This window comes from Anabas testudineus, chromosome 7 (genome assembly GCF_900324465.2).
Source record: "Anabas testudineus chromosome 7, fAnaTes1.2, whole genome shotgun sequence".
In the NCBI taxonomy this organism is placed as follows: Eukaryota; Metazoa; Chordata; class Actinopteri; order Anabantiformes; family Anabantidae; genus Anabas; species Anabas testudineus.
This window is the reverse complement of record NC_046616.1, coordinates 19,252,438-19,267,457: the sequence shown is the minus strand read 5'-3', so window position 1 is coordinate 19,267,457 and position 15,020 is coordinate 19,252,438. Positions and strand designations below refer to the sequence as shown.

General features: G+C 38.8%; 1 protein-coding gene and 1 long non-coding RNA gene across 2 annotated transcripts; both read right to left on the bottom strand.

The window, feature by feature from the left end:
- Positions 1–5,143: 5,143 nt before the first annotated feature.
- On the bottom strand, positions 5,144–11,882 carry LOC113167208 (mucin-2-like). The gene is made up of 9 exons (XM_033326039.1): positions 11,295–11,882; positions 11,030–11,154; positions 10,811–10,934; positions 10,545–10,727; positions 10,318–10,434; positions 10,050–10,182; positions 9,742–9,807; positions 8,414–8,871; positions 5,144–7,126 (listed from the first exon to the last, which is right to left on the bottom strand). The coding sequence occupies exons 1-9, from the start codon at positions 11,505–11,507 to the stop codon at positions 5,897–5,899; spliced, it is 2,649 nt and encodes an 882-aa protein (XP_033181930.1). The 5' UTR covers positions 11,508–11,882; the 3' UTR covers positions 5,144–5,896.
- Positions 11,883–12,842: 960 nt separating this feature from the next.
- Positions 12,843–14,620, bottom strand: LOC113166993. The gene is made up of 3 exons (XR_003299250.1): positions 14,588–14,620; positions 13,904–13,950; positions 12,843–12,868 (listed from the first exon to the last, which is right to left on the bottom strand). It is a non-coding gene; the product is annotated as an uncharacterized LOC113166993 (long non-coding RNA).
- Positions 14,621–15,020: the final 400 nt, after the last annotated feature.

Sequence of the window (15,020 nt, the reverse complement as noted above, 5' to 3'; positions counted from 1 at the left end):
GTAAAGGCTTTGTTAAAGAGTGCTTCTGTACTTGTTTGTTAGGGAAGAAGGTAGGTTTACAGGTTTTTATTAAGCACGAATGAAAATGACTCGAAAGTTGTGCTCCCCGATAAACACAATTTGGCATCTCACCGCCACAGGACACAGCAACTGGGTCTGTCACATGATTTATCCTGAAGTAATACACGCACTGATATGGGGTTTCATCTTCTGTGCTTGATACACACCCCGAAACTTTAGTATTGTTTTGACCCATCACTGGTACAGTAGATGAAACAAGAAGGGGGCACAGGTGACGTTACTAAAACTGCTGTACAAAGACTCTGGTTAAGATAATGTCCACTAGTCTTTCCTATTGACAATTTGTTCTCAAGAGTCAGAATTGTAATGTGTCTCTTGAACAAATGAACTATTACTGAGCTTGTGTCATCATCTTAGCCGATCTTTTACAATCTTTGAGTTTATTTGAAACCACTTTAAAGATGCAGATTAAACAATTTCCCTCTGGAATTCATTAAGTTTTTTTTTAATCTTGAATGACAGAGGTGTGTTTTGACCCATTCACAGAACTGCTAATTAAAATCATTCAGGTCGTTGGTCTGAAATAATCTGAAAGACAGTTGTCAACACTCAACATGAGCATAATGGATTTATGGTCAATCAGTTGTCTTTCTAAGCAGTACTTTTAATGTAATGTTGCCATATTTTACAAATGCATCACATTTTGTGTACAGTATGTAAATGTATGTAAATGTAAGAAGCTGCCATATTTGTCATGTAAGTCTTTTAATTTAATCAGATTTTAATCTGCATTTAACCAATCACCTCAAAGTAATCTTGTCAAAATGACACCTTCTATGTAAATATTTACTGATGTTTAGTTTATATTAATGACTCATTAAGCTACATTGAAACTACATGTTTTTTGTTGGGCCTGAATGCAAAGCAAATATGGAAAACTAATAGAACCCAGCGAACAAAAACCACACATACCAACATAGTAGCTCTGTCACAGCTAAGCTGAGGCTGGTAGAAATGCCATTTGTAGAACAAAAACTGTTGGATAAATTAAGAACTTTACCTGATGATGGTGCTAGAGAATCACTGAAGTTAGTACAGATCATCCTGAACTACCTGTCTGATCCAGACTTCATGGCACCCAACCATTAGTTATTTAAACAGACAGTATTTGACAACAATTTGATTCTGGGTTTAAAGTTAGAATGTTGATCAGGCTTAGTTTAATGTTTTTTTGGCAATGTTTGCAGTTCTGTGCCATTTTGTCAGCAACAGTTTTCCTTTATGCACGTTCACAATGTTTGATTTCATGCAGTATCCTTTAATCTGACCAGCTACTGAAACAGCAGTTCCTACAGTTCGATGTAATCTATTTGTTGTTGGTTTCTAATTACACATAAATTCAAACATGATACACATCAAGTTAAAATAACTGATGATTGATTTAATTTTTAATATTAGTAATTCACAGGGCTTTCAACATATGTGGTGGCAGAGGAGAGGGTATACTTAACCAATTTGCGTAAAGTCCCACGTTGAGCTTTTATGTAGATGGGTCTTGGTCCTGAGTACCATATGACAGAGATGGTGCCAAAAAAAAGTCATGTTTTTCTCCTTGACTTAAATTTTTTGTTTGCCTTGTACCTCACCTGTAAGTCACTTTGCATAAAAGTGCCAAACGACTAAATGGTAAATGTTTATCTGTTTATCCTCTGGTGGCTTCCTTTTCTCCAGGGTACTTCATTTAGAAAGAAATGTAGGAAAACAGCTATCTGTGTTACAGGGAGGGGGAGGGGTATGGTGCTGAACAGCCACCTACACATTCAGTATCACTCTAACCACACTATACAAATGTGGGTATGATTTGGAACACACAGAAGAAGAACTTGTTTGGCAAACATTTCCAGTCACGTGACCCAACTGCTGCACTGTCAATAAGTGTCAGTCTTCGTTATAGCTCTGTATTCTCAGTGAGGCTCTTGTTGAGGTTTTTTATTGTTTGTTTTTTAAATAATTAATCAATCAGGCGATAGTGAGACAAAACTGCCTCCTAATGATCGTAATGGTTCAAACACAGGCACAAAATGATAAAATTCCTGTACAGTGCTTGCTCGTATAACTCATACAAATAATATGTCTGGTTGAATTGGTGAGTTAGAAAGTTGGAATAGACACAGCAATATACATAGAAACAACTTAAAACAGAATTGAAAATGTAATTTAATAAAATCAGAGTACAGATATACAGGACGTACAAAGATAAAGGTGAAAAAAACTGTCTCTCTACTGTGACTAGGAGACAATCAATAGGGTGTAGTACTTAAATAGGTTGGGGACAGCTAATGCACTGCTATGTGCAAGCAGTTAAATACCTCACATTAAAATAGTTTTTTTTAAAGAGGTCCATTCAAGCTTACGGGGGTATGCTAATTAAACGCATGTTATAGAGCTTGGGTCACACTGGACTGAAAATTGTGGTTTTAAAACATTGAACTAAATACGAAATTCAAGTAAAACAAAAGTCATAATTTCACCATGTAAGCTGTCAGTGACGAGGCTTTGCTGTGTACTGTGTGACCACAAAAATAGAAAATATTAGGTAATGTTATAGCATAGCAATCATTCTTGGGAATTTTTACACCTTTAAATTTAATTAATCCACATTTGTATCAACAAATTAGACCAGTCTCCATTGAGTGCTCTATTTAAAGTTCGCAATCGAAATTACATATTGTCTAGTCTCAGTGGCCCAGGCCCCGGCTCAGGCTCGGTTCAAACACCACGAATGACGGAACACTCACAGTCCGACATTGTTTTCCCTGCTTACAGCAGACCTATTCTGAAAACAGCAAAAGAACTGCTGGTTCAGTTCAGTTTGCCAAAACAAGGTGGTATCATTCTGGCAACAGTGGTCAGAAGGTTACTTTTTTATTGCCAGTTGCAATAAACAAATACCACAATGTCATGATGTCATGTGAGGAATGTCAAACCTATCTCACCTTACTATCATTAAAAAGTACATACACAGAACAAGGTCGGAAATAAGCAACGGCTGCATCATCGCGTAAGAGGCATGCAAAAAGGGCACACATTAAAAGGAAGCCAACGAGAACACACCCTCAGCTTTAATGACAAAGAAAGCAATTAGAGGCCTAATAAACAACAGCATCATCATATAACGCATGTCCTAAAACTGTATTGTAGGCTTCCACCCAAACAGCACACACACCCTAGAAACACATACCTACCACCTTGGTGTTATTTCTATTGACAAACAATAATGAACAGAACTGTGAAATAACACAACAGTGACTGGAGTGACACGCAGTTACTGTCATCCCATACGACCAGCATTCGTTTCTGTGCTGCTTTAACTGAGCGGGAAAATTGACACAAATCTGGATTCTGATTAGTTGGAAAGTGTGCTTGAATACATGCACACCTATGACGAGGGAGTCTGTTTAATGTTCTAAATCCCTGTACCCATTTTAAACTGTAGGTGACCATACCCAGGGCTGTGCATGAACATGCTGGAAGAGCGCTGTTCATTAAATGCGATCATGTGCGATCATTTCGGTGAATGCTCAACTGTTTAGTTTGCAACTAAAGAATGTGAAAGGTGTGAGCTTGTGCAGACAAAGTTTTCTAAGCAATGTCAGAGAAATTAACATCACTTTTTTTTAGGACTGTGACCTTAGTTCAACAAAATGATAATAGAAGAAGAGCTCAGTTATCTATTATTTTTGACACCCTCAGGTCTCTTTTGGGGGAGCTAAACCCTTACTTTAATTTGAATGCTGATTTACAGCAACAGATATATTTTGAAGATAATGTAATAGAACAGGGTTATGTTTTCTATTAAAACAAATGTTAATTTATGTATTTGGAAAGTCACAAATGCTAATGTTCAAAGATGTTTTGTTTTTCACCAAAATAACTGGATAACCGTATTAAACTTTTTTGTGGTTATGTTGAGGCTAAAATTAAATCACCATTATGTTACTGTCTTAAGTAAGATCTAAACTGTGTATCTGTTTACAATGAAATCTGCAAAATATAGGTGTAGCTGAGTGGTACATACTTGAAATTTTGTGAATCCACATTTGCTCTATTTCTACATAAATACATAGAGTATATAGTTATATACTGCAAAATGACTGTTGGTTTTTATCAGGGATAGAGTTTTTTTTTTCTTTTATTGTCCTGTGGATAAACATATAAAAAAAAAAACTGTCACACACACACACACAAAAGCATCATCCAATTCCTCTCCTTCCAACTGCAGACAAAGATTTGTCTTACATTTTTCCTTGCATTTGAGCAAATCCTTTCGAAATTAAAAAAAATCCTCCATTAGGTGGCTGTAGTTCAGGAAATGAAGACTGAGAGCTCAATACACTGAAGGTGTATATAACATGTAGTTGGTTAAAACAATTAAAAAACGTGTTACTTTTTAACTTTTTTACTTTGTAACTTATTGAGTCTCCAGACCAACAACAAGGGTCCTAAATGTGTGTAAACATCTACAGATGTATATTTTATTGCTCTCTGAAAACATGTTTCTGTATTTGTATTGTATTGTCTTTGTATCTTCGGTCTTTGCATTGCAGTTTCTTTAGTGTCTTATTGAGGTTTGGTTATAAAACTTGACCACCCAGCGAACATGTCAAAAGTCAGTGAGATGAAAACAAAATTGCAATTCTGAAAGAGAATGTTTTGCAGATAGAAACATTTATTAAATTAAGTTTTCAGATACAAACATAAATGTTAAAGCTGACAAACTTTGGTTTAAAGGAAGGTCTACTTACTACTTTATTAGTCTCTTTATCGCTAACATTCTTGTTATCTTGTTATTCTCCAAATGAGCTCTACCAATGTACACAAAATATATAATGGATATAAACCCTTAATGAACACAGCAACAACACTTCTCACAAAAATCTTCTAAGGACTGACTTTATATTTAGTAATTACTACATAGTATAGTATTTATAATTAAAACACATCTCACATAGCCTATCTCACATAGGCTGATCTGGTGTCAAGAAATTAAAACAAGTGAAACAGTTCTGCTGTATCCTTCATTTTAAATTATATTTTTTATTTCAATGGCTTATTCTTTTTGTTTGTTTCCACTGGATATTGACTTTTATCCTATAAACACCGTATTGGCTAAGAACACCATCATGCAACTTTGAACAAAACGAAACAAAATGTGAGAAACTTGTGTTATTGAAAATTTATAGTTACTGGTTTATTAAGTTTGCAGTATTTGATTATTAGTATTTATTTAAGTTAGACTTATAGTCTATGTTATGTGCAACATGCAACAGCTGTTTATTCATGTAACACAAAGTCAATAATACCAATGTTAAATATGAAGCAGCAAAAACACAACCATATGATATGGTTACGCATACCAACAATGCCATGTGCAACAACAATCAAGCATGTAAGGCACTTAAGATGAAATAACGCAACTAGTTTAGGCACAACTACAGATAACAGACAGCAGGACAGTAATTGTCAGTGCCTGTGTCATTGCGAGTATAACCTCCTATTATCACACATTGATAAATATAATATTTAGAATAATAAATAATGTATATTGACAAACATGCATGGGAAAACATTTCATTAATATTTATCTAAAATGCTGATGGATTGCTCTGAAAAAGGTTTGTGCTGGAATGCATAAATCCAATGTCAAAGTATTAGATTAGTGAGGGTGGAAAAGAGTAAGCTTGACCCTTATTTACCATTTTCACACATGAAAAATATGAAAAACTATACATATAACAGTTTTGGTAATGTACCATGTTTGTTGATAAGAATAAACAGCCCCAGTTATTGACAGTGAAATGATATAATAATATTACTACTGACAACAATCACAGCTAGCGTTGAAGACCAGATTTGCTGGGCATCGCAGAATATAGGTAATCTCATTGGAACATTTATAAAAAGAATGTGGTTCACTAGGGATGGCGTAGTCCCCATCTTTCATTCCTTTACAGAAGGTGGTTGATGGTCCAGCAGGTCTGGTAGTTGATGTGGTTGTGGTAGTGGGAGGTGTAGTTGTGGTAGTGGTAGTGGGAGGTGTGGTTGTGGTTGTGGTAGTGGGAGGTGTAGTTGTGGTAGTAGGAGTTGTAGTTATAGTAGTAGAAGCTGTGGTTGTGGTAGTGGGAGGTGTAGTTGTAGTCGTGGTAGTGGGAGTTGTGGTTGTAGCAGTGGTAGTTGTAGTAGGGGCTGTGGTTGTGGTAGTGGGAGGTGTAGTTGTGGTAGTGGGAGTTGTAGTTATAGTAGTAGAAGCTGTGGTTGTGGTAGTGGGAGGTGTAGTTGTAGTTGTGGTAGTGGGAGTTGTGGTTGTAGGAGTGGTAGTTGTAGTAGGGGCTGTGGTTGTGGTAGTGGGAGGTGTAGTAGTTGTGGTAGTGGGAGGTGTAGTTGTAGTTGTGGTAGTGGGAGTTGTGGTTGTAGCAGTGGTAGTTGTAGTAGGGGCTGTGGTTGTGGTAGTGGGAGGTGTAGTTGTGGTAGTGGGAGTTGTAGTTATAGTAGTAGAAGCTGTGGTTGTGGTAGTGGGAGGTGTAGTTGTAGTCGTGGTAGTGGGAGTTGTGGTTGTAGCAGTGGTAGTTGTAGTAGGGGCTGTGGTTGTGGTAGTGGGAGGTGTAGTTGTGGTAGTGGGAGTTGTAGTTATAGTAGTAGAAGCTGTGGTTGTGGTAGTGGGAGGTGTAGTTGTAGTTGTGGTAGTGGGAGTTGTGGTTGTAGGAGTGGTAGTTGTAGTAGGGGCTGTGGTTGTGGTAGTGGGAGGTGTAGTTGTGGTAGTGGGAGTTGTAGTTATAGTAGTAGAAGCTGTAGTTGTGGTAGTGGGTGTTGTGGTTGTAGCAGTGGTAGTTGTAGTAGGGACTGTGGTTGTGGTAGTGGGAGGTGTAGTTGTAGCAGTGGTAGTAGGAGGTGTAGTTGTAGGTGTGGTAGTGGGATGTGTAGTTATAGTAGTAGAAGCTGTAGTTGTGGTAGTGGGATGTGTAGTTGTGGTAGTGGGATGTGTAGTTGTGGTAGTGGGAGGTGCAGTCGTAGTTGTAGCAGTGGTAGTGGGAGGTGTAGTTGTAGTTGTGGTAGTAGGAGTTGTGGTTGTAGCAGTGGTAGTTGTAGTAGGGGCTGTGGTTGTGGTAGTGGGAGGTGTAGTTGTGGTAGTGGGAGTTGTAGTTATAGTAGTAGAAGCTGTGGTTGTGGTAGTGGGAGGTGTAGTTGTAGTTGTGGTAGTGGGAGTTGTGGTTGTAGCAGTGGTAGTTGTAGTAGGGGCTGTGGTTGTGGTAGTGGGAGGTGTAGTTGTGGTAGTGGGAGTTGTAGTTATAGTAGTAGAAGCTGTGGTTGTGGTAGTGGGAGGTGTAGTTGTAGTTGTGGTAGTGGGAGTTGTGGTTGTAGGAGTGGTAGTTGTAGTAGGGGCTGTGGTTGTGGTAGTGGGAGGTGTAGTAGTTGTGGTAGTGGGAGGTGTAGTTGTAGTTGTGGTAGTGGGAGTTGTGGTTGTAGCAGTGGTAGTTGTAGTAGGGGCTGTGGTTGTGGTAGTGGGAGGTGTAGTTGTGGTAGTGGGAGTTGTAGTTATAGTAGTAGAAGCTGTAGTTGTGGTAGTGGGTGTTGTGGTTGTAGCAGTGGTAGTTGTAGTAGGGACTGTGGTTGTGGTAGTGGGAGGTGTAGTTGTAGCAGTGGTAGTAGGAGGTGTAGTTGTAGGTGTGGTAGTGGGATGTGTAGTTATAGTAGTAGAAGCTGTAGTTGTGGTAGTGGGATGTGTAGTTGTGGTAGTGGGATGTGTAGTTGTGGTAGTGGGATGTGTAGTTGTGGTAGTGGGATGTGCAGTCGTAGTTGTAGCAGTGGTAGTGGGAGGTGCAGTCGTAGTTGTAGCAGTGGTAGTGGGAGGTGTAGTTGTAGTTGTGGTAGTGGGAGTTGTGGTTGTAGCAGTGGTAGTTGTAGTAGGGGCTGTGGTTGTGGTAGTGGGAGGTGTAGTAGTTGTGGTAGTGGGAGGTGTAGTTGTAGTTGTGGTAGTGGGAGTTGTGGTTGTAGCAGTGGTAGTTGTAGTAGGGGCTGTGGTTGTGGTAGTGGGAGGTGTAGTTGTGGTAGTGGGAGTTGTAGTTATAGTAGTAGAAGCTGTAGTTGTGGTAGTGGGTGTTGTGGTTGTAGCAGTGGTAGTTGTAGTAGGGACTGTGGTTGTGGTAGTGGGAGGTGTAGTAGTTGTGGTAGTGGGAGGTGTAGTTATAGTAGTAGAAGCTGTGGTTGTGGTAGTGGGAGGTGTAGTTGTAGTTGTGGTAGTGGGAGTTGTGGTTGTAGGAGTGGTAGTTGTAGTAGGGGCTGTGGTTGTGGTAGTGGGAGGTGTAGTAGTTGTGGTAGTGGGAGGTGTAGTTGTAGTTGTGGTAGTGGGAGTTGTGGTTGTAGCAGTGGTAGTTGTAGTAGGGGCTGTGGTTGTGGTAGTGGGAGGTGTAGTTGTGGTAGTGGGAGTTGTAGTTATAGTAGTAGAAGCTGTAGTTGTGGTAGTGGGTGTTGTGGTTGTAGCAGTGGTAGTTGTAGTAGGGGCTGTGGTTGTGGTAGTGGGAGGTGTAGTTGTAGTTGTGGTAGTGGGAGGTGTAGTTGTAGTAGTGGTAGTGGGAGGTGTAGTTGTAGTTGTGGTAGTGGGATGTGTAGTTGTGGTAGTGGGATGTGTAGTTGTAGTTGTAGTTGTAGCAGTGGTAGTGGGAGGTGTAGTTGTAGTTGTGGTAGTGGGATGTGCAGTTGTAGTTGTAGCAGTGGTAGTGGGAGGTGCAGTTGTAGTTGTAGCAGTGGTAGTTGGAGGTGTGGTTGTAGTTGTGGTAGTGGGAGTTGTGGTTGTAGCAGTGGTAGTTGTAGTAGGGGCTGTGGTTGTGGTAGTGGGAGGTGTAGTTGTGGTAGTGGGAGTTGTAGTTGTGGTAGTGGGAGGTGCAGTCGTAGTTGTAGCAGTGGTAGTGGGAGGTGTAGTTGTAGTTGTGGTAGTGGGAGTTGTGGTTGTAGCAGTGGTAGTTGTAGTAGGGGCTGTGGTTGTGGTAGTGGGAGGTGTAGTTGTAGTTGTGGTAGTGGGATGTGTAGTTATAGTAGTAGAAGCTGTAGTTGTGGTAGTGGGATGTGTAGTTGTGGTAGTGGGATGTGTAGTTGTGGTAGTGGGAGGTGCAGTTGTAGTTGTAGCAGTGGTAGTGGGAGGTGTAGTTGTAGTTGTGGTAGTGGGAGTTGTGGTTGTAGCAGTGGTAGTTGTAGTAGGGGCTGTGGTTGTGGTAGTGGGAGGTGTAGTTGTGGTAGTGGGAGTTGTAGTTATAGTAGTAGAAGCTGTAGTTGTGGTAGTGGGTGTTGTGGTTGTAGCAGTGGTAGTTGTAGTAGGGGCTGTGGTTGTGGTAGTGGGAGGTGTAGTTGTAGTAGTGGTAGTAGGAGGTGTAGTTGTAGTTGTGGTAGTGGGATGTGTAGTTGTGGTAGTGGGATGTGCAGTCGTAGTTGTAGCAGTGGTAGTTGGAGGTGTGGTTGTAGTTGTTGTAGTTGTGGTAGTGGGAGGTGTAGTTATAATAATAGAAGCTGTAGTTGTGGTAGTTGGAGGTGTAGTTGTAGTTGTAGTAGTTGTAGGAGCTGTAGTTGTGGTAGTGGGAGGTGTAGTTGTAGTTGTAGTAGTTGTAGGAGCTGTAGTTGTGGTGGTGGGAGGTGTAGTTGTAGTTGTAGTAGTTGTAGGAGCTGTAGTTGTGGTAGTGGGAGGTGTAGTTGTAGTTGTAGTAGTTGTAGGAGCTGTAGTTGTTTTACTGGGGAAGTCTGGAAAATCCGAAAAAGAATTGGAGTCAAATATTGTGATAACAGCTCAACAGGTACTTGAACATCACATCTATTACTGTTACTGAACACAGCTGCTTCAAAATAGAAAGAACAAACATTCACTGTCTGTGAAATAAAAAGTAGCATGAAGTCAATGAAAGGTGATTATTGATATTATTTTTTATATTTGAAGACATTAAATCACATTCATAAAAATGTTCCACTCTGTGTATGTTGGTTACCTGGAACCAGGAGTTTATGCACTTGGCTGATGAAGGGGTTAATGCTCTGATTACAGAACCGTCCATTAAAGTCATCCAGGTCTAGAGACCAGACAAAGGCTCCTCCAAAGTTGTTTTTTCGAAGGTAGTTGACCTGAGAGGATGAGGAAGAAATGAAAAGACAAGGAAGAAAGCACTTGTACAGTTGAGTTCACATTGGCAAGATATGTATTAACTAGATTTGTCTACAACCAGTAATTTGCAAATTGGATACTGATCATATGATTACCTTAATATCAATGCTTGCACTGTTATCAAATCCAACCCACTGGTTTTCTGTGACAGCGTATGGAACTTCCTGATCCATAATCCACTGAATGGTAACCCCCTGAGTATAAAGGCATGTCTGAAAAGAAGGGTAAAATATCACCTTTAGATTGAATGTACTAATATAAACAAACAATTCAGCTCACGTTTTGTATAAGTAGTCTGTTGGGATAAATCACTACTATTCACCTCATAATAGGCCCAGAATCCTTCTTCTCCAGTGTAGCAGCCCTCTTCACCAGGACCACTGGCAGGTGCTCCAACACCAGTCATAGCTGAGGCGAGGGTAAAAGACCGCCCATATGCTGCTAGTCCCAAGTTTAGCTTTTGTGAAGGTGCTCCCTGGTTCCGCCAGTACTGCATGGCAAAGTCCTAAAACGTGGAGCAAAAGAATTAGGTTACATCTCTGAGATATTCAGAAAGTTAACTGGTAATGGTTAAATTCAGGTACTTGCCGTGTTAGAGTAGATGTTGTTCCCAGTGTCTTGTGATCCCTGGTATAAGGGGCTGTTATGTCCTGTGACATTTTCCCAGGGTCCATGAAAGTCAAATGTCAGCACATTAATGAAATCCAGATCCCTGTTAAAATATAGAATAGATCACGTTTACTAAAACATGACGATGGCTAGCTGTGAGTACAGTGTCTAGGGAGAATTACTTTAAACTAGTATTACGTGGCAATTTGTGTGATGTCATAGCTGGCATCAATGACTGCTTTCTCAGCAGAGACACTCGCAGTGATGATTAGTCTTTCGCGGTTGGTTTGCTGTCCCTCAGCCACAAAGGCGTCACTGAGTTCCTGTACAGCACAGAATCAGGTTTCTGTCTCAGTCAAGTGTAGAAGGTTATAGCGTCATACATGGCATGACATATGCTATGGCATATTATATACGAGAGTCCCTGAAGACTGACGAAAATATTCAGAAGTTAGAATCAAACCTTGCACAGCAGTGTAAATTTCGATTTGTCATCTGGTTGGCTTCCTGGACCTCCAGGGTACCTCCAGTCCAGGTTGAGCCCATCAAACCCATAGTTTCTCAGTAGTGTGATAACTGACTGGATAAACACTGCTCTGTTTATTTTTGTTGACGCCATCATACTGAACCTGGTAAACATTTGAACAATGACAATACAATGAGCAGGTACTGACATTTTCAAGAAGCAACTTTTAATCTGTACAAGTCAAATGATACCACCTGTGGTTAATGGGTCAACACGGGCATTATTACTTCATTTCCATGTGGCTTTTGAACCACACATACTTGTAAACTCTAACTAGAAAGAAATGTGTTGTCTCACTCATTCTCTGTCTTTATATTTCCCCTTTCAGCCAAGTCACAAAGAGTCATAGAAAAGATTTCCATTGCTATGCAGATGATACTCCCCTGTATATGCCTGTGAAGGCAGAGGACCCTTTCAGCTTTGTAAAAGAGAGCCCTGCTTGTCTGCCAGTAAATGGTCTGGCTCAAATTTGTGAATCGAGAATTAGGCTATTTAAATAATATTTGATTTGAATTAATTATTAATATTGTGGCTGATTTGTATTTGTATTGATTATTAAGGTTTTATATTTAATTTACTTAAATTGACATAATTGAATAGCAAAATCTCACCTCGTGCTACCTCACTTGTGTGAAGCAATGGATCATGCAAACCACAGCAATACTACATGACGGGACAAAATGTCTGCTGCTTAAACGTGTGTTTATGCATCTAAGATTAACTTACTTTTGTATGTTAAATGTTGGGCCACCAACAGACAACAGGGTTTTCAGCTGTGGATTTCTGTGAGAGCAATAATATTGATTGTTAAACAAAACAAAAAAATGCAACATTATTTATTTCTAGAATATTTATAGACTAATGGTCTGACCTGGTTTTGAGTCCATTAAAAGACACATAGTCTTCTAAGTCAGCTGTGTTGCTGGCAACCAGCTCACTCAACTCAATGTCAGAAGACGCGTAGACCAAATGTGTGCACAGGTTTGGATCAATATCTGAAACCGTGAACTGTCCGTAGGCTGCTCTATTTACTGCCGAGCTGTCATAGTTACACACCAGTATGGAGGAAGAGGCTGAAACACAGAAATGGAAATGGTGTGAGTGGGTTTTAATTGTTTCTGAAGACACTTTTCATTTACCAACAGCTGACTTCTGAGGAACATTATTGGTCTTATAGCAAGACTGCTGAACTTACCCAAGCTGGCGATGATCAAACAGAGACCTTAAAAATGAGAAACTAAGTGTTAGGTTGAAAACACATCTTAACCAGCCAGTTACCCGCTATTTCTGGCTTCATTTTATTTAAATTATTTTTCTTAAAGCTGCTAGTGATCCAAACCAAACACTCATACATATTGACAAAAATGTTACACATCAACCTGGGGAAATTAAAACTTCATGACTAGATACCAAAATAAGGCATGTGTTTCTGTGATTTTGGTGAACTAGCCCATTAAGTACTTCATTAGTACGCCTTACCTGCAGTCAAAATGAACTTGCACATGTTGTTACTGTGAGAATAAACAGAAGTACATAAGAACATGAGAAGTTATACTGGCAGTCATACTTTCCAAACTGTACTTACCCAAAGACTGGGTATTAATGTGCAGTGGCAAAAAAAATAAAAAAATAAAAATAACCCTTTATGTTTTTATTGAACCTCCTTTGGCACAATAGCTGTTGATGGGTATGATCAGTGTTAATATTAAATATTACAATTGTTTGTGTGTTGATCTCTTTTCTTGCTCCAACTTGACCAGTGTTTTAGGCTACTTGCTAAAACATGTTAGCTATTGACAACACTGGCAGATTTCCCACCTGAAGACAGTTTTTACCTGATATTTACTGAAATTTGCGAGAGTGAAAGCCTTCTAATATTTAGAAGAATAAGTCAATTTCCATTAACATGGATAGAAATTGATCATGCCATTAACACCAACTTTCAAATAGCATCTTTACTTGCACACTAGGCCCTGTTATAAAATTATCTTATAAAACCTGTACTTGAAAAATTAGGTGAAAATGTAAAAGAAACCCAAAAACAAACAAACAAAAAGAAACATGAACATATGAAATAAACGTGAAAATATTTTCTAACAAGTATTAATGAAAATAATTGAATTAATGAAAATTCATAATTTCTTGAATGAATCAAACTTACATGTGAATTAAAAAACCTTTCTCACACTTAACTATAGTGTTGATTAGAAGCTTTGGAATGTAGATTAGTTTCATAGTCTACATTGTCAGATGTAGATTGAAACCATTGTTGTTTTCAACATCCAAACAAACATCAATGCAACATTTTCCAAGAGTCTTAGTTTTAGGATAGATAAGCATCTAAATTGTGCTTGTAGTTGTCCTCATTCTGGTTTGCAATGCCAGAATGAGGACACTGTACTGAAAGTAAACTGAAAAAACTAACCGTGACATATCTGACTATGGTGACTGCATTTTCCTGCCAGTATGTGCTGTAAAAGCACCTAGTCAAAACCAAATGATAGTCTGTTTCCTGTTTTCATTGGACACGTGACATTTTCACCTACCTCAATCTGGATAATGAGTTAAGAATCAATCAGTGATCAAACTGCTCCTGGAATAATTTGAGACGAAAGCAAATGGTTTTATTAAAACAAGACATTATTAAGAACATCCAAATGTTATAAAACATTGATTAAAAAAAGGAAAGTAGGTCAAATGAATTTAGTGCAAAATGTAACCTTACAACTTACAAGTGCCAAAAGTATAGGGTGTGGAAAGCACATTCTCACTCTAATGACATATCTATAAAAGTAGGTATGTATTGCAAGACATAGAAGTAAAACTAGTTTGCGCCGATGTCTGAATTGAAATTAAAATCAGTCTTGGTCAGCTCTGAACTGTCAATAAAGCTCTTGCTTCAAGAGAAAAATATACATTTTATATTGTGTGCTTTTGTCTCTGAGTATCTGATTGTGCTAGATCTGATCTGAACTTAACAGGTTAGTGTATAAGCTACTTATAATGAATAAAGTTTGAGCAATTCATTGACTGTATGTATGAAACAAAACTGCTTTAAGTCTTCTTTAAACCCACTATAAACTTAGGCTTAATCAGGCAAAAATCATAGCATTATGTACAAAATATAAAGAGAAAGCATGTTAGCTTGGACTTGGTATTGCAATATATATCTACACAACTGATAAACAGAACAACGTACTTTAATAAAATCTGAGAAAATAGATACTTACAAAGGTAAAGGTGCAAGATGCTTATGCTGTCTCTCTACTGTGACTGATGGATGGCTGATGGTTGCCTTTCTGTTAAATTGGTTAGACAACTGAAAGGGTGTAACATTAATAGGGCGGGGACAATTCTGGAACGTAATAGAAATAATTAACACAGTGTTGGAATGTTCTAAGTGGGACGTTGATGGAAACAGGGCCACCACCTCATGACAAAGCCTTTTGACTTTTAATTCTAATTGTTTTCTATGAAATACAGTAGAATGAAACTGCACTGCTTTTGTCTCGAGAGGAGATATAGTTTCACCCTTCACCTGATTCAAAGCAGCAAACATGTTCTTAATTAATTTAATTTTTTTAATTAAAAAAATCTAATTATAAATGTACATTGTAAAATGTCCATAGCAAAGACCTGTGTAAAATTGTACTGTATTAGATA

Coding starts and splice junctions, on each gene's coding strand:
- LOC113167208 (XM_033326039.1), bottom strand. CDS start 11,507: ATGTCAGTACCTGCTCATTGTATTGTCATTGTTCAAATGTTTACCAGG. Junction 11,155..11,294: donor AATTTACACTGCTGTGCAAG/GTTTGATTCTAA, acceptor TGTGCTGTACAG/GAACTCAGTGACGCCTTTGT. Junction 10,728..10,810: donor ACAACATCTACTCTAACACG/GCAAGTACCTGA, acceptor TCCACGTTTTAG/GACTTTGCCATGCAGTACTG.